We start from the raw sequence: 18,180 nt of genomic DNA, 5'->3' as shown, positions 1-18,180 counted from the left end.
GAATGGAGGGCAGAAGCTGCCACTCTGTAATTATGGGAACACTGAGCATATCTGCTGCAGACATCTCAGCAGTTCTTATGTTCCGACTTCCTGCACTGTTGGGCCTTTATGTGAACGTTATTTTAGTGACGTCACATTCACTGTTTGGTTGACACCTCATCCTCGGCTCTAATCTTTCCAGCACTGCTGTCTTCTGATATTTAAGTATGAAGAGCACTATGCTCAAGGAATTACTGTGAACCTTCCAGGACAAGGCTGACTTTATCACTTGAGGGTACATAACCCTCATTACTTTGTTTCTCACCACCCACATATGCAGGTCCTCGATGAAAAGAAGGGTCCTCATGGATGGGGACAGGTCACTACTCTCTGGCAGCCTAGTTGACTAGGAGCCACTGCGGACTCAGGAAACAGTGGCGGCTGTGTTTCTGGCGTACATGCCGATGTCTGCCTATCACTGCTGTCTCAGGTAAGGGGATGGATAACAGACTTTCTTTGTGCAGCTCTACTTATAGCACATCTGGGACCAGTGATGCATCCAAGGTCATCCTGTCCTCAGAGCCTGCAACCTTCTACTAGGTTTGGTAGGAAAAGAAGAGGGAGCAGGCTCTGCCTTGCAGCAGCCTGGTGTTCTTGGGAAAGACAGTGTTGGAGTTGAGTCTGTGCAGGAGGTGGTGGATTCCTCAGAGTATGTCCTCTGGTATGGCTTTAATGCACTGTGTTTGTAGAATCCAAACAATTGCTGTGTGAAAAGCGAACTGTGTGTGCGTTTTACCATCCACAAGCCCATAGTGGAAGTGAGATGAAGAGGGGGACTTGGACTTCGTCATGTTCCAGCATGAACCTGTTCAAGAGGTCAATCACGTGAGAATTAGGTAGCCCATGCATGGCTACCTAAGTAGAAAGGTGGCACTGTCTGAGCTGGTGTCTGAGAAAGTCCTCATATAAAAGTAACTAACAGGTGACTTACATCTGGAGGCAAGGAGGGAAGGAAAGAGAGGAAGGAGGTTGGAAAGAACAGAAAAATGGTAGTGGTGAGTGAGTACAAGAAACTCCTGAGACATCCCTGTGATGGAGATGTCTATAGAGCCTTAATGTGTATTACCTTAATGTCCACAGGCAATCTGTTATTTGTTTGTGCAGTTATTTCCCTACAAACCTTTGTGCGCAAGAGTGGCTTATTACTCATGTTAGCTGCAGCCAGGCACCATGGTCCTCAAATAAGGTCAGTAGGTAAGAGGGAAGGACAGGGAGACAGTTGCCATGGATTTGGTATGATGCTTAGGAGAGCGGGCAGGTTGAAAACACATCCGTGGCACTGACCTTTCAGACACTCCCATCCTCTGTGGGACATCTTCTACATTTAGGAAACTGTATGAAATGAAATGTGCTCAGAAACAGGCAGTAGCCCGTAAACCACTCTGGAAAAGCCAGTGTATCAAGCAAACAGTGGCTCTTAGCAGATACGACTTTAATAGCAGAATGCCCAAAGCCATTAAGCTCCGTGGGTGAAAATAACTCTATTTTGCTTTCAAATGGTATTTAGAAACATGAGGTCAAAGAAGACCAGGATCTAGGACAAGTCAGCTCTGGTGTGACCTTTCAAAGACTGGATCCAAGCAACCTATGTAACTTTGAATGCCACTCATGCATGTTTGCCTTATGATGTATGGGGTGAGCTTTAAAATGTTCCCCAGCCACAGGATTAGTAAATACATTAAGTGTACTAAAGAATGTCCCTAGAAGTATCCATGTGCTCTCTATTGCTCTTAAGACCTCAACCTTGGTTCTTAACACCTCCTTCTCACTCCCTAATTATTGATACATCTTTCCCTCACCCTTATTTCCAAGAGTGGGTGTAGCGAAAGAGACCGATCAGATTTCTGTTTCGCTAAAGCACTGTCTGGAATGTTTGGGGGACAGAACTGAATAAGCTACACCTGGTTCCCTGTCACAGGAAGGCGGGAAGGTAAGGCTACGCGCTCATGTCATCTCTGCCATCAATCAGAGGCAAGGATGATGGACAGAAGTATCTGTAACCTATGGGCCTCATTCCCAAGATTCATTGTTCTCATCCTGGATGTACAAAACAGGAGATATGAACAAAACAACTTCAGATACAAAGAAGCAACCTTAGGATATTTCATTATGGCTATTTAGCAATTATTTTTAACCCCCACTTTTAATAATTTCCCAGTTTTAGTTATATGCTGTACAGATAAAATCTATTATTATTATTATTATTATTATTATTATTATTATATGCTTCTGGTATACTAGTAAAATATATATGTATACTAAAAGCCTCATCTTACACATCAGGCTCTAGAGCAGTGGGTCCTGGGGCTAGAAAAGAGTGAGTGCATGAAGCACAGCAGGCCAGATGCAGGCACAGGGCCTCCTGGGCAGAGGTTAGGCATGAGAGCTCGTGTCTTGGGGCTTGGGGCTTCACTTTCTCTCTCTTCTTTCTATACTTGCTTGAAAATGTTCATAGTATTGTGTGAATCATCACACTTGCTCAGAACTATGTCAGGTTCCACGGTGCCAGCTGGCACAGGCTGTTAGACCTCTGACTCCCCCATCTTAGCAGGTCTCTGTTGTGGCTGTCATTACAATAGACTCTTTGAAGCATTTTGAGGAGACTCTTGGTTGCCCTCAAAGGAAGGACAAAAGCATAGCATTGCTCTGCTCAAGATTAGTATCTGGGAATAGGTTTGCAAACTTTCAGCAAAAAGCCAGGTTCTATGAACTGTATGGTGTCTGTCATAGCCTCAGAGTGCCTCCTTTGCAGTGTCAAAGCACCTGTAAGGGACACTTCAACATAAGGGTAAGGATGAAGTCTACAGGTTTACTCATGGATATTAAACTTCAACTTTCATGTCATTGCCACATATCAGAAAGCCTTACCCATCTCGTCACACACCTCCTCCTTCCCCCAGTCCCCAGTACTTAAATAGTCTTGATCATCAGACTTGGCTGCTAAGTGTTACTAAAACAAGTGGTAAACTACATTTGGCCTCTGGGCCATTGTCTGCCTATCATGGGTTTAGAGAATATCACAGTGTATAATCTGAAGGAGAAATGTATAACCTTGCTGGAGACAATGTGTCACTGTGGGCAGGCTTTGAGAGTTTGTAGCACCTACATCAGGCCTGTGTGCTACCGTGCCTTTCTTGTGGCAACAGGCTGTGCCAGTTCTGCAAATGCAAGCTAAAATGAATTCTGCTCTCTTCCGAGTTTCTCTTTTGACTGGATATTTTTTCATAGTATTAAAGAGGCAACTGATCAAAATGGCTTCCTTTTATTCCTTTTAAGTGTGAAGACTACTGCTTAGAATGTGAACTAGGTACAGGGCAGTTTTTATTGAAGCTTTTTTTTTTAAAGTAATCTTCCAAAAGTTGACAATTCTAAAGATACAGTTCTAAAGGCACATATAGAACAGGGGCTTAATAAACTTCTTTTGTTTTTTTATTCAAATTAAATGTTTTTCACAAGTGGCTTATGTGGAAGTAAAATACTCTTAATTGATAATTTGCAAAAAACAAATAAATAAATATTCAAGTGGCCAGATTCCAGAGAGCAGCAGAAGTAACAGGCTGAGGGTGAGAGATCTGACAAGAGCAACTCAGTGTACTTTCTTATCTAAATCTAAATATGTTATTAATATTGAATGCCATTTACAATGTCACAAGGAGTGCATGGAGACTTTCCTCTTTTGATGCAGTGGAAGAGTGAAATGTAAATTTCCATAATTAACTGTAAGAGTAGCTTCCCTTGACTTCAACATGTAATTCGGCATCACATGCAGTTTAACAAAGCCACTGCACTGTACTTAGTGGTCAGTTCGAGCAGCAGTTTGCTGAAGTTACAGAGATCTGGGCTAAGCTTGTAAATGGAAGGTAAGACTAGCAGCATGGGCTGCAGGGAAAGGGTAAGCTTCACCAGCAGGAAACCAACATAGCCATTTCCGTTCCGTATGGTGAGGTTTTACCATGAATGTCCCTCTCAACAGGAGTCTAATTTCCCCATATTCATTATTAAGGTCAGGGTCATTAGGAACATAACCAAGTAACTAAAGTTATTTAGACTATTTTGTGAATGGCTACCTGTCATAGGAGACACTTGCTTTTCTACTTGTGTCCTGTGGTTAGGTACAACTTAAAAAAATATATCTTTAATCCTGAAGAGCTATACAGTTAATTGAAGTCTCAATAATTATTGAGTTTCAACATTTAAATAACGATCCTGAATGTTCTAGCCTATTAATGTGTATGAAACACATTCTAAGCCCATCTTTCAAAATATGTCTCATTTTAAACAAACATTTGGATCTTGCTAAACATTTGAAGCTTGCTAAAAGGTAGGCTGCACCATTAAAAATGACTTACCATAATAATGCATCTAAATTTTATGACAGGGGTAATGATTGCTTTTTATATTCATTAAATATAAACACATAGTCATTATATAAGTTTTTATACTTATACAAACTTATATTCATTAAATAAAGTATTGAAGGCACCGAATACATCAGTCATGTTTTCTTTCTGTTTGTTTGCTTTTTTCTAGTTGATGAAGTAACTTTACAATTCTCTTTGTACCTTCAGCACTTAGAGCATAGCTAGGTAGATAATTGGAGTTACAATCTCTTTCACACATCATCAAAGATACCGATGATAGAAGCAGGCCACAAGGCTTGACTGGAAACACACCCATGCACGCACGCACGCACACATGCACGCACGCACACACGCACGCACGTACCTTTCATTTGGGAAACAATGATTTATTTTCTAAGGAGCTCCATGCCCCCCCCCCGCCCATAGGCAGGCCTACGTGTGTTCCCAATACACACCTGTGCTCGTGCGGAAGGTGCCGGTGTGTGCTGGCGGCAGAGGATCCCCCTGGCTCTGGCTGAGACTCCTCATAGGGGGCTTCTGATAGACACGGTCTTCATAGATGGGGTCTATGTGGTGCTCTGGGGACTGCAGGGCCCGCAGCTCAGGGGCCAGGTGCCCATGCTGGCTGCTATACGAGGCTCGGGACCCAGCTGAAATAAATGAACACAGGGACATTAAAACTCAGCCAACATCCAGACGGTATTGTATCCAGGAACTTGTGACGGAAGGGTACAGGGATTGAAATCCCCCAGAACCCCAAATGAAGAATATCAAAGGGTATCAATCACCTTATCACCCTACCCAGCTGCCTCGCTCTGCTCCCAAAGCTGATGTTGCTGGATGGATGCCGGGGTTTCTCAAACAAATCCACACCAAACAGGGCTACTGAAAAATACATTTTTTACATGCCTGATGAATGTACCCAAGAAAGCTGAGGCAGAGGGACAACCTTCAAAGGCCATGCACCATTTCCATTTAGCACGACAGAAACTATTCTAAATGGTGAGCAAATGAATGTGCTCCACTGCACTCCCAATGCTCACTGCTGAAAACTGAACCGGACATTGTTGCCGGCAGCAGGTTTTGACCTGGACGATGGATGGATGGATTCCTTCGAGAAGTGGATATTTAAGGATAAGGTTGCTGCCTGCGCCCTGTTTCCCTCTCCTCTGGCTAACCAACGGAAGCGTTTACATTTATTCTGTCTCCCTCTGGACATGTGCAAATGCTTGTCACTAACTGGCTTATGTATCCATTATAAGTGGCTTGGCGTTCTAGCATCCGTGAATCCTTATTCACAGCACTCCCTGCATAGCCAGGAGAAAGTGTTCCTGTGGAGCAATACTACACAACAGGGAACCCTGAGGTAGTTTCCTAAAGAAGCCCAGCACACCAGGAAATTAGTTTTCACTGGTGGCGCTGGCTGGTGATAAATGAGGCACTGATTTACATCCAAATCAAGAGAAGAAATGTCAGGGCAATGGACTCATGAGGACAGACTTGGGACAGCCAGGAGGAGTGCTACATATTTGTGGTGAGCAGAGGCTGCACATCAGAACCAAAAGGGCCTATGGTGTGTTACAACGGCTGCCTACCATTCACCCACAGACCCCAAACTGACACCTACCAGCCATCTTGGGAATTAATTGCACACTGCCTTTCAATAGCCTGGGTTTGGTGCTCATTAAGAGGAGTTTAGAGGCCTGCATTGGAAGGACTGGAAGGAGGAAGGGAATGGGAGGAGATGATGTCATTATGTGTTAATTTCAAAAAAATAACAAATGGAAAACGAAAGCACTGGGTTCTTTTCAGGAAGGGAAGGATCAGGGCAAGCGAGCTCTTTCCCTTTGTCGATAATTAAATAATGTCAGGTTTAGATAGAGTTGTGACGAAGGACAGATTGTAAGTAACTGTTTTGCATCTGATTTTCCCAATGCCAGCACCCACCCCACCCCAAGCTCAAGTTTAGATTTCCCAGGAATATATTTAAGTACAGTGCACTCCCAGCGCCTGCTTGCTGTCTGCCCTGCCTCCTGTAGGCTCAGGTTATATTGCTAAGATCCCCAAAGTGTAAAGCCCAAGGAGACAATGACTTTCTTCTAATGCTATGTGTGCGACTAACATTAGGCATGACGGGAGGACTCAGTGGTGGCTTTAATCATCAGCTCTTTGCTCCGACTCTCACAAAAACCAGTCCCAGTCACGATGGATGACAAGGATTGCTGTTGAACTTTGGGTGCGACTTTGGGGCATAAGTGCAGTGGTACTATTTATTAGTGCCATTCACCAAATTAACAATCTAGGTGCTGGGCACGGAGCCTTTAACATGAATCCCGTCTTTATGGAAATCATACTTTCGGTATGATATTATTACAAGCATTATCACCAATTAACTCGGGCACCAACGACTGCACAGTCTGAAGAGAATAAGAAACTGCAAGAGCTGAGCTCCATATGGGATGTCTATACCACACCCTGTCCGCCCAGGGCGCAGGGCTCACTGCTGAAGAGGGGGCAGAAAGACTGCAGGGGTGGGAAGCAGTAGGTGACTACAGTAAGACAGCGACTTCCAGAATCAATGGATCGAATGCCTTTATGAACACACAATACCTGTGACAGCATGCACAGCACCTACACAAGATCAAGCCAGACAAAATCCAAGCACAAAGTAGGGAGGTGTCCCGGAAGTCTGGTCTCTAGCTGAGGAGGTGTTGGCAATAATGGTTATTGGGAAAGAGAGATTCTGATTTTGTTAGGGATGTAGGCCCTGGGAAGATGCTCTGCTCCAATTATAGATGGCCCTAAACCCTGCACATACTGAGAGCATTGAGCCAATTCAGTGGGCTTAAAAGAAAATGAAGGGAAGATAGGAAACGGTGAGGGAATGGTGTTTCAGAAGACAGAGAAGGAATTGGAGGGGATGGAATGTATCAAATCCATCGCATGCACATTGAAATTCTCAAACAATAACAAGTGCAAATGGCTAGCAAAAACATCTAATAGTGGCATTATCGAAATATTAGAATATCATTGGTAATACTAACAGCTCACAGTGTTTTCCCATGGAAACAGCTGTGCCAGAGAAATTCCATATTTAAGCTGTATACAGAGCGCTGAGAAAGCCTTCCTCAAAGGAACACTGTTTGTACTCTGTTTTATCCATTCTGGTCAGGTTTAAAGACCTTGTGAGTAGACAGTCATTATCAAGACAAACAAAAGGGACTGTGGACCAGAAGGAAGACCAATGAATGAAGTTAAAATAATTTTTCACTGGCCTTGTTTAGGGAAAAAATGGTCATCAGATACATATAAATACCCATTTTTGTCTTGGCCATTATTAACGAAAAGATTTACATGGAAACCAATTGTGGGAATGTGCATCCAAATCTCACTAGATACATTATATATCTTCTGACTCAAACAAAACGTACTTCACTTTCATAGAAATTTCCTTCCATCATCACAGTCTACTTGACAGTAGTTCTAAGCACCATAAAGGATGCTAACCACCACCCAGGAACACTTACATCTTTCCCAAGAATAAAACGATGCTGGGAAAATTTTTGATGGTGTCTAAAATGTCACTAAGGTCAAGGTCAAGTACCCTTACCAATTATGTTGGTAGCAAACAATTCTGGGAACTCGACCTTAACCAAGCTTGGGAGCTCAGAGCTGGAAAGCAGCAAAATGCAGTCAAAACACGATGGACTGAAGAAAATACCAGACCAGTTCCATGGACGGCTTTCCCTGCTATTGCAGAACTATCACATAATGTCAACATGCAACATTTAGAATTTATTGGTGCAGTCATTTAGCACTCAGAATTCAATTCTACTACGTGTCCCTGCTCATCCTGTTTCTTATTCAGAAGCCACAGAATTCAGTCATTAGTAAACATTTTATCATACAAAGTTTCTGAAAGTATGTTTGAATACTGGATTGTGAGCATGACACGTAGGATTAGTGATATAGAATGGCTACAGTGTGTCTTTCATGTGTGCTGTGAACAGGCCATAGCTCCCAGAGGTGAAGTGGCAGAAGAGACACTGTCCTGGGGCATGGCAGCTCTTACCGGAACTACTTACTCTAAGGCTCTAGCTATCTTTTCCTGGCTGCCGATGGTTGGTTCAGACCCCTTGACTGTGGTGTTGGAGGTGGGGAGGATAAGGTTCAGTTCTATGCTAGGAACGTTTAGGGATTATGCTAGAAAATATTGAGGGATGTGCTTTACGCTGGTGCTCCCAGAGTAGGCAGGAAGTGAGTCCCCCCAAGGAGTGTAGGGGAAACCCCACCACTAAAGAGGTTGAGGCAGGAGGGTTGCTGTGATTTTCTCGGCAGGCTGGGATCCTGTAAGCGTGATTTAAACAGAGGGAAGCTACGAGAAAGACAATTAAAAAGCCCCTCCATGCTCTTCCTTCAGAACTCAGTTCTCTTCTTGAATTTGGACTCAGATCCAAATGGGAATTCCAAGGTTTCCTTCCTACTCCTGTGCTAATTCGAAAATTAATCTAAGTATTTAAAGAATCCCAGCATAATCTTCATGCCCTAGAGTTAAATTCATGGAACAAATTTTATTTGCAAATGAACACCAACTCACTGGATCCACTTTACGATGTGTATCTCATGTGTTAGAAATGCAAAGCTGTCTGGCTACATTTTGCAGGTAGACTAAGAGCCAATTTCAGACCAATGTTGGTGAGAGAACTGATTAATTTGTATGTGCCCAATGGTAAAACTGCATTGTAACCTGATAATTTCAATGTATGATATAAAATCCGTGATAGCCGGATTTCGGAAAGAAAACGTACCTTCTTTCCTTTATCTCACAGTAGATTTTCATACTCTATGACACACAGACTTGCTGCTGTCATGGGAGCCTTGGAGGTGTACAAAGTGGCAGTGTACAAAACCCAGGGTTTTTTTCCCCCATCACTTTCTCAATGAGGTACCCAATGCAGTGTTCTGTAATTACTATACTCCACCTGCCCCTTTCCCAAATGAATATTCTCACCAACTCTGACTCAAGCCCTTTCTGGTAAAACTAAAAAAAAAAAATCAGTGGCCAAAATCACTGGTCCCCACAGCACAGTGACTGTGTCTGTGCGATCCAAACAAAGGTCTTTTGATCTTATACCCACTGTTTAAGCCTGGGCATTCTTTCTTTTAGGAAAACAGACTTCTTTTGTTTGATTCCTTCAGCGGCAGGCAGGCTTTTGCAAAGCAGGAGAGCAGTGTGACCTCTGTTCCTAAGATGGCTGTTTGACAGGCACATTTTTACTTCCCACTGTGAAATGAAGAGTGGACTCTCTAAGAGGCCCTGAATGATCAAACGCCCCAGGTAGACAGTGGTGGTGAGGGCACTGTCCTGGAAGCCAGTTTTCTCCTCCCAGACCCGGGAGTGGCCGGGTGTTTGTTTTACAGAACACCATGCATAAGGATGTCCTGATTGAAATTCAGGTTTGCCCTCAGCACCTCTGAGGTTGGGCATCTTAACAGACTCCTCTCAGAGGAAGATCCTACTACTCCTCTCACTGAGAGGACAGGGGCTGCTGGTCTAGTGGTGACTAAGCTATCTGATTGTTAGAGGTGTTCAGTTAAGGCACCAGCCTTGAATACTAGAGACTGACACATCAATGCCATAGTCTCCCCCTGCCCTTCTGAGCAAACACCAGTGGCCTCGGCAAAGACTCAGGGCCGGGTGTAGCTGGATACTGGCCGTGAGGTGGAGTTTGGTAGGTGCCCAGCAGCCTAACTCAGCATGCTCGTGCCCTGATGACTATGATGACTGATCCTGTATCTGCTGTGTGTCTCCATCTGGCCAGGTCTACACCAAGAGGCCACAGGTGATTGTGTTTCCTCTCCTAGAAATGGGTCTTCCTGAACTAAGGGAAGGACTGAAGGAGCTGAAGGGGATTACAACCCAACAGGAAGAACAATACCGAACCACCCAGAGCTCCCAGGGACTAAACCACCAACCAAAGAGTACACGTGTGGGACCCATGGCTCTAGCTGCATATGTAACAGAGGATGGTTTTATCTGTCATCAATGAGAGGGCAGGCCCTTGGTCCTGTGGAGGCTCCATGCCTCAGCATAGGGGGTTGCTAGAGCAGTGAGGAGGAAGTAGGTGAATGGGTGTGGGAGCATCTTCATAGAGACAAAGGGGAGGGGTGTGGGGTAGGGGGTTTTCCGAGAGGAAGCCTGGAAGGGGTAAATCATTTGAAATGTAAGCAAATAAAATGATTAACTAAAACAAAAAAGAAAAGAAAAAGAAATTGCTCTTCCTCCAGGGTCTGGAAAAGTTAGGGTTAAGGCTTATCTGGAGAAGAGTCACTTCTAGAAGGGTAAATAAAAATAAGGGATTTAAAAAAAAAAAACCAATCAGCCTTTTTATAGTTGGATGGGCTGGAATGTTTTTGTGGAGGTTATCTTGATTTTGATGTGGGTCTAGGTTCCCTGCACTGCCGCAGTGCACACACCCTGCCAAACAAAGGTTCCTTGATCTTCCACTTTCTTTGTAAGAAAAAAAAAAAAGCCCAGCCCTTCTCCACACCAGGAAAACATGTCTATCATTCACTTCTGAGACAAAAAAAATGAGGATTGATTGCAGGCCCTTCCCAGACACGGGTCTCAGAAGAAAGCCCAGTGACCAGAAGAGTGTGGTGTATGTCCTCTGAAAAGTGACCTGGTTTTAATAGTCATTGTAGATTGGAGGCAAGATGCAGGTAGGGTCTTTCGCACACACTCAAGTCTTTAGAATTTCCCTTAATCTGGGGGTCAGCACAGCTCTGGGAATATCCGCTCCTGAGTGGCTATGTAGCAATGCCCTTGGAATCCTGGGGGAATGGGCTTTGCCCCAAGCATTCCTTTCTCTGTGCTGCAGGTAGCATCTTGCTGGGAAACCCTAGAACCTGACAGGCAGTGAGCAAGGCATTCCGGCACATCCCCCCTCCCTCCTGCCCTTCACAGTTCTAGGATAAAAGACTCCGAGGGCTAGGGAGACAAGGGTGTAGCAGTCCTGGCTTAGTGATGTCCTGTGGACTCTTTTGCATCCTTCCACAACAGCCTAAGACTCAGCCTGGCAAACAGACCTTCAGAAAGACTCTACCCAAGCACCTCAAACATTTCCTGGCAAGGTCAGGGAGAGTTGAGTTATTTGTACTTTTATGAAAGGCAATGTAACTAGATTCAAAACTTGTAATTAAAACCTTTGGATATCTGCGAGCAAAAGAAGTTTAGCACATGAAATTTAATTTTTACCTGGGAGGAGCCTTGTAGTTATGATAATTCACTTCAAAATTTGTTTCTAGCAGGAATGGACTACAAGTTTGGCTCACTCCTATCTTCTTATTGTCCTAATGGAAGCAATCTGTGATTTGCTGCTACCTTATTAATTAGTCACTTCCCAGCGTTTTTAACGGTCAGTCTTATATTGACACCAAACTTGTCTTTATCAACAAGGGAGATAAAACTCAACAGGTGTCGCTTTATTTCTCAACAGCTGCTTTTGATATCTCATGAACAGAGCATCTGCACTGTCAGGTTTCCAGACCTCATTGTTATACATAATCCGGGGACTTTCCTGGGAGAGCATCCAGAACAAGGCAGGCCTGGTATATCTTCATACCTAAACAACACAGGCAGGCTGAAGCTTCAAGGCAGCTTTCATTAGCTCTTCAAAGTGTCACTTGGGAGCAAAGCTGTCTCTCTTTTGGGTTCTGTGGCTTTTGCCCCAGGCCACAGAGGAAATTCTCAGCGTGGAATGAAGAAGAGGTAGCTCAACAAAAGGGGAAGTAAGCAGGCAGGCACTTTCATAAATCACAAGGCTGCATCATGAAGGCTCTAGATGGCCTGAAACTCACTCTGGAGTCCAGGTTGGCCTTGACCTCACAGAAATCTGCCTGCCTCTGCCTCCCAAGGGCTGGGATGAAAGGGCAGACACCAGCACACTGAGCTGCAATTTAAAAAATACATGGAGATGGTTTGCATTCTCCATCTTAAACAAAGACCTTTTAGTTAGACTGCTTCTGATATAGTGTACATAGGCTGTATAACATTTCTTTAAGAACCAAACACGGAGTTTCAAAAACATGGTGTGAGGCACTCTCTCTATCATTTTTCTGTAGTGGGTTTATTATCAGAGAGAGGGTTCTGTGGCTTCTACAGGAAAAAGACTCATTAACTTACAACAAAATTTACAAAGGGAAAATGCCAGCTATAAACTTTGTAGATTCATTATTCCTGTTTACATCTTATAACCTCTTTATGTATTAATATTTTATCATTTTTATAATTCCTCCCATAAGGAGTTTTGTATATAAAACAGCTTTGAGAAGACAAGAATTAGACTGGGAACTGTGCAGTTTCCATTAGGATTTAGCTTTTGGATTTTATTCTTTTCAAATATAGTTCTAGTAGGTGTTGATGAGCATGTGTATTTTAAAGCTCAATTAACTTTTTGGGGGGAGTATGCACCATTGTCACTTGAACGCCTGTCACCCTTGTTAAAACAGGATAGCATTCCTGTTTTATAGCATTCATAAAGGACGCTGGTGTCTAGATCAAATGCCCACTTTTAGATGTTTAGATGTCTCTCTCAGAAAAATTACCCATGAGCAGTCAGTCATTTAAGAAATACCCTGTAGTATCAATGCTGCTCCTCTAGGACAGAGAGTCATACAAGGGAGTAAATGTTACTAAGCACTGTCAACAGGAGTGGCCCATTTGTCAGTGTGTGACAGCAACAAGTTCACAGAAGACCGTGGTATCATGTTTGTGTCTTCCACTAATTTTCAGGTTCAGTCTCAATTCAAGGCATTGACAGGGATGGTACAGAGCCCTCATTATTGAGAATTTTGGCCCCTGTAAAACAAGCCCTAGGAAGATCTCTCAAGACTCTTCCACCACGGGGAGCAAAAGCAACAATGATTCTTCAATAGACCAGAAAGGTCTTCCCTACACATAGGATCTACTATCGCTCTGGTTGCCTTGGTCTTAGCTTTGTCTGTCTGTCTGTCTGTCTGTCTGTCTGTTTGTCTTGGACTTTCTGTAGCCTTCAGAATCGTGACATGTAAATTTCTGTCATCAAAACAGTGGTATTCGTGGTATTTTGTAATAGCAACACAAATAGAATACATCAACATGAAATAAATAGAGAAGACTATGGGATTTTCTATGTCTAACCAGGTGAACTTAAATGTGTGTATGTAACATGTATGTGGTACATGTTTGGATGTGTGTTTCATCTTAGGAGAAGGAACAATGACTTCTGTTTTTTACACTAACTCTTGAAATGGGCACTTCTTTCTTTTTAGGGAGTTTTTTTTTTTTCACCTCTTTATACCACGTCATTGGTCCAAGCTCTGAGAGCTAAGGCTGGGATCAGAAACGATCACCTGAAGCTCTGAATTGAGTCCACCTCTGTAGTAACGCAGTGTCTTGAGCTCAGGGGCCATCCAGGAGGACTAACAGGCAGAAACCGCAGCTGGCAAGTCCCTCTGAAGATATTTGCACAGTAGGCAGAAACTGGAATGGCCTGCTCAAACTTGCTCCTTAGTCAAATTATTGAAGCTTTTCTTTAGATTCCTTTTGCTGTGTGGTCCTGAAAGGTCCACAATACACTGACTGCATAAGGTCAAGAAATACTATGGAATGTGCATTGTCTGGTTTTATAATCTCCTTTCCCAGGTCTATACTTGTGGCTGTTCACTTGGTTGGAAACTACATTATTGCATGGCCTGCTTTACAGGTGTCCATACATCTCACGCCCCAGACCTAAGAAAGAGAGAAACATTTTCTAGAGAACCATGAAGTGTTGAAGGCACAGACATTCTTTCCTGTATCCCTTACAGTCACCCTCTCTGTTGATTTCTTCTGATTTCTATCATTTAGCTCACTTTAGGCAGAACTTGTATGATAGTTAATTTTGGTTATCATGTCGATTAGATTAAGAAATGAGGAGATCAAAATAGTACACCCCTAGCTATTTCTACTGGTTGTTTCTAGACATATTAGATCATTTGGGCTCTGAGATAACAGATGGTTTAATTCATGGAGAGATTAAAAAATGTAATAGGATTCGGGGAGAAAAACTGTGGAAGGCGAGGCAGAGCTGAGAAGTACAGTACAGGGGTGTTTCATTGGGCGTGACTTCCTAATACTTCTTCATCTTTCTGCTTTTATGGTGTGAGGTGAGCTACTCTAGAGCTCTCCCTCATATGTTGGGCAGAAGTCTCTGAACCCGGGAACTAAATAAATCTCTCCCTTGAATTTTTAAATTTTATTTTAAGCATTTTAATAACAGTAACATGGATTCTGACTAATGCAGTCTGGTATCTCTTTGAATTCACATTTTGGTCGATGTAAATATGGCTTTGGTTATTTACCAACTACAAACATTTCACACACCAGTTTGTTTACCGAAGACAGCATGTATTGCAGACATGACATCTATTAGAAGAGACATGATGGAATGTTTTAGATGTGTTGAGATCCCATTAGCTGTCTTTCAGGAGCCCAAATGAGCATCAAGTACAAGTGTTTGTTTGTTTGTTTGTTTGTTTGTTTTGATTGGCAGAAAATTCAGAATTTCTTCTTGGTGTCGAAGCCAGCACATACCATAAAGACCCCATTGATGTCACCTCATAGAGAGTTTAGACACTTCCGTTTTACTTCATCTACAGTGAATACGTGTGCTTCTTCTCTCTCTTCCTTGGTGTCCCATTGACTTAAGGCAAAAATTTCTGAAGTTAGAAGTAAATTCATCAACAACCCCAGCATCAACGAAGCCTTCCCCACAGTTGGCATTTAAGGAGCCAGCATGAAACCCCAGGCATGGGTTCCCAGCTACATGAAGATTCCAGTTTCTGAGTCTTTCTGTTCCCATTCTACGGTGTCTTCCTGTCATTCTAGACTGCACAGAATAGCATTTCCCAGCAGATGCTTGCTGTACTAGCCATCTCTCTGCAGTTCTGAAGAAACACTTCCAGTACCAGCAAACCACGGGCTCACTCATCAGCCAGCCTGTTTCTCAAAGGACAAGGAAATTTCCTGGCATTGGGTTCAGTTTTTGGTTCCCAGAAGCAGTCCATTTTAATTGATTCCTCTTTAATTTTCTCATATACCTCCATTTTGCCTCCAGTCTCTAATGCTGTCAGTATTCATTCACATTCTCCTGGGAATCCTTAGGGCAACGTGCGAAGAATCTTATCTGGATTTCTGCATAATTCATTCTTTCAAAAATAAAAATTGGGCCTTGCTTTAAAAAAAATGTACGTGACTGTGCTGTAGTTTGTCTTCAAGGGTCAGAAGTTGGAGGGCTGGTTCTGGGAGAGGGTGTGTTCTGATGTGATGGTGGAAACTTTAAGAGGCAGGGCCTAGCTATATGACTAGTCATTGAGAATACAGCTGTTAATGAGCTTGATGCTGTTCTTGTGGGACATGAGTTAGAGGTTGAGATGACGACCTGGGAAGGAAGGAAGGAAGGAAGGAAGGAAGGAAGGAAGGAAGGAAGGAAGGAAGGAAGGAAGGAAACCTAACTCGGGTATGTAGCATTTCCTATCTCACTACGTGACTTACTTCCCATATGATGTCCTTCTGAAGTCACCTGTGACACAGCGTCATAACCTGAGGGGTTCTCACCACAGGCCAAATCGATGATGTAAACCCTTCATTGTCTTTCATCTTTTGAAACTTTGATATAAATTACTCTTCTCTAGTCAGACTCAAGTATGTTTAAGTAGCAACAGAAAATGAACTAATATAGTCAAAACACTGTGCCCAAGACACATGAATCGTCTGCCCACACAGTCATGTGCAGGCTGAACTGTATAAATCCCCCTTTTAGGCACATGTGACACAATGTACCTCGAAGATTTCAACAACCCTGCCTTGAACTCTCATCCTATAAGCCTTTCTCATAGGTTTGAACCCTATTCCCATACGGGTGCTCTCTTCTTAGGTTTGCCTCATTCGGATCTCTCCTCACAGCAAGCTGTCTTAGAAGTTTGGTCTGACTCTCTAGTAGGCTGACTGACTCTTTGTCCTGGGTTCCTATTTGTGTATAACTGGATGCCCAGAAAAGCCCTATATTATGATGTCTTTGGTAACAAGATATAATTATAAAGTCTGTTTAACCTGTGAACATGATAAACAAGGGACAGTTGCAACCTCATAGGCTTTTCTTGAAGACTGCAATTGTTATTCTTACCTTTTCCCTATACTGCAGAGCAAGCCAATGACTTGAGAAACCCCATTTTGTATTCTAACACACAGTGCATGATTTCCCTTCAGACCTCTTGGGCTCAAGGTTTCCTCTGCCCCAGACACAGTTTTCAACATGTATGTCCTTTCTCCTTCCTTCAAAGGTTTGCTCCAAGAATATCCTCTCTGTGCCATGTTCCCCGCTGCTCTGTTTCTGACCTCTGTATTCCCTAGTCCCGACCCACAGCTGCTCTCATCTAACCCCTGATAGAATATCAGTGCTAAGAACACCAGGGCTTTGGCCCTTGCTGCTCACAGGTGAGTCCCCAGCCCCAAGAGGAGTGCCTGGCGTGAAACCTGTACTCTCTAAATTCTGTTGGCTTTGGTGAAATAGCACAGCATTACAGAGCTAAGAAGGGATGGAACTATATGCTCACACATCTGTCTAGCCGTTAAATCTCTCAACAGCTGCCTTCTGGAGCTATAGAACTCTGCAGAATATAACAACTCTTTCTACTGCATCTGCAATGAAGCAATTCCTGTTTTGTGTTTTCCAGCCTTGGATTATGACATCATACAGATCCTGTGGGACTTGGGTTGAGTAACCCTCCTCTTGTCTCCTAACCTACTGCCTGGGGCTGTTTCCTGGACTTCTCTTCATCCCTCTGCTAGTCAGTATGCATCATTTGTGGACACTTTTTCCTCCCATTTCATGTTTTTATTTAGCTAGGATACATCATTCAAACACAGTACTTTTCTAGGACAGTCTGCCTACAGGATGGATTTTTCCGAGGCTCTGCATGTTAGAACATGTATGATTTTTCCTTGACGGTGGGGAACAGGCTGTGTGGAGATTTTGGGTTAAGGATTATTCTCTCAGCTGCTCAGCCAGCATCCCGTACTCTCTGCTGTCCAAAGCTGTGCCTGCTTACTCTGTAAAGTCCTTTATTCCCCTCCAGAGACACTGGGGTCTTTTCATCTTGGTACTTTGAATTTTCATGATGTAGTATAAGGAACATTTTCAATTCCTAGCACAAGGTGTTTCTGAGGAAGGCATGAGCCCTGAGGAATTCTTCCCCAGGACTTTGATAATTTACCACCTCCACGCCTTTCCTGAGACCCCAGTCACACATTACATCTCTCGAACGTGACTTGGTTCTCCTTGTACCAGTCTTACGTTTTCTGCCTCTGTCCCTTTGCCCCCTACCTTCTGCGTTCGTTCCTTAACTACTTCCAGTCATTTTGCCAATTAGTTTTTAGTTGTATGAATTATGTTTCTACAGCCTAGAAGGATTTTCACATTCTTTGCTCTGTTTATGTATCCTATTCAGTTTAGACTTAATGAATCCAAGATCTTCCTAAATCCTCTTCAATGCTAGACCCAAAGCTTTTGCTTATGTCTTTTAATCTCTTACATCCCTTAAATTATGTGTTTCTTCTAAGGGATAATTTATTTTTCTATTTTAGCCTCTTTCAAGCCAGCAATTCTCTCCCATTCCGCTGTAATCCTTGCTAATTCATCATATTGGAGGAAGGAAAAATACCAGGGACAGATTTGTTCCATGGTGTGACTAGAAGTGC

The 18,180-nt window shown here is 43.1% G+C and overlaps 1 protein-coding gene across 3 annotated transcripts in view; it reads right to left on the bottom strand.

The window, feature by feature from the left end:
* Positions 1 to 18,180, bottom strand: part of Ctnnd2 (catenin delta 2) — an 847,941-nt gene that overhangs the window by 345,039 nt on the left and 484,722 nt on the right. For all 3 annotated transcript variants that reach the window (NM_001271502.2, NM_001415019.1, XM_039101550.2), the window contains one exon: positions 4,856 to 5,050. In NM_001271502.2, coding sequence (NP_001258431.2) covers positions 4,856 to 5,050 — 195 coding nt within the window. The remainder of the gene's footprint in view (positions 1 to 4,855; positions 5,051 to 18,180) is intronic.

This window comes from Rattus norvegicus, chromosome 2 (genome assembly GCF_036323735.1).
Source record: "Rattus norvegicus strain BN/NHsdMcwi chromosome 2, GRCr8, whole genome shotgun sequence".
Lineage (NCBI taxonomy): Eukaryota > Metazoa > Chordata > Mammalia > Rodentia > Muridae > Rattus > Rattus norvegicus.
Note: the sequence above shows the minus strand (reverse complement) of the source record. Positions and strands in the feature narration are given on the sequence as shown.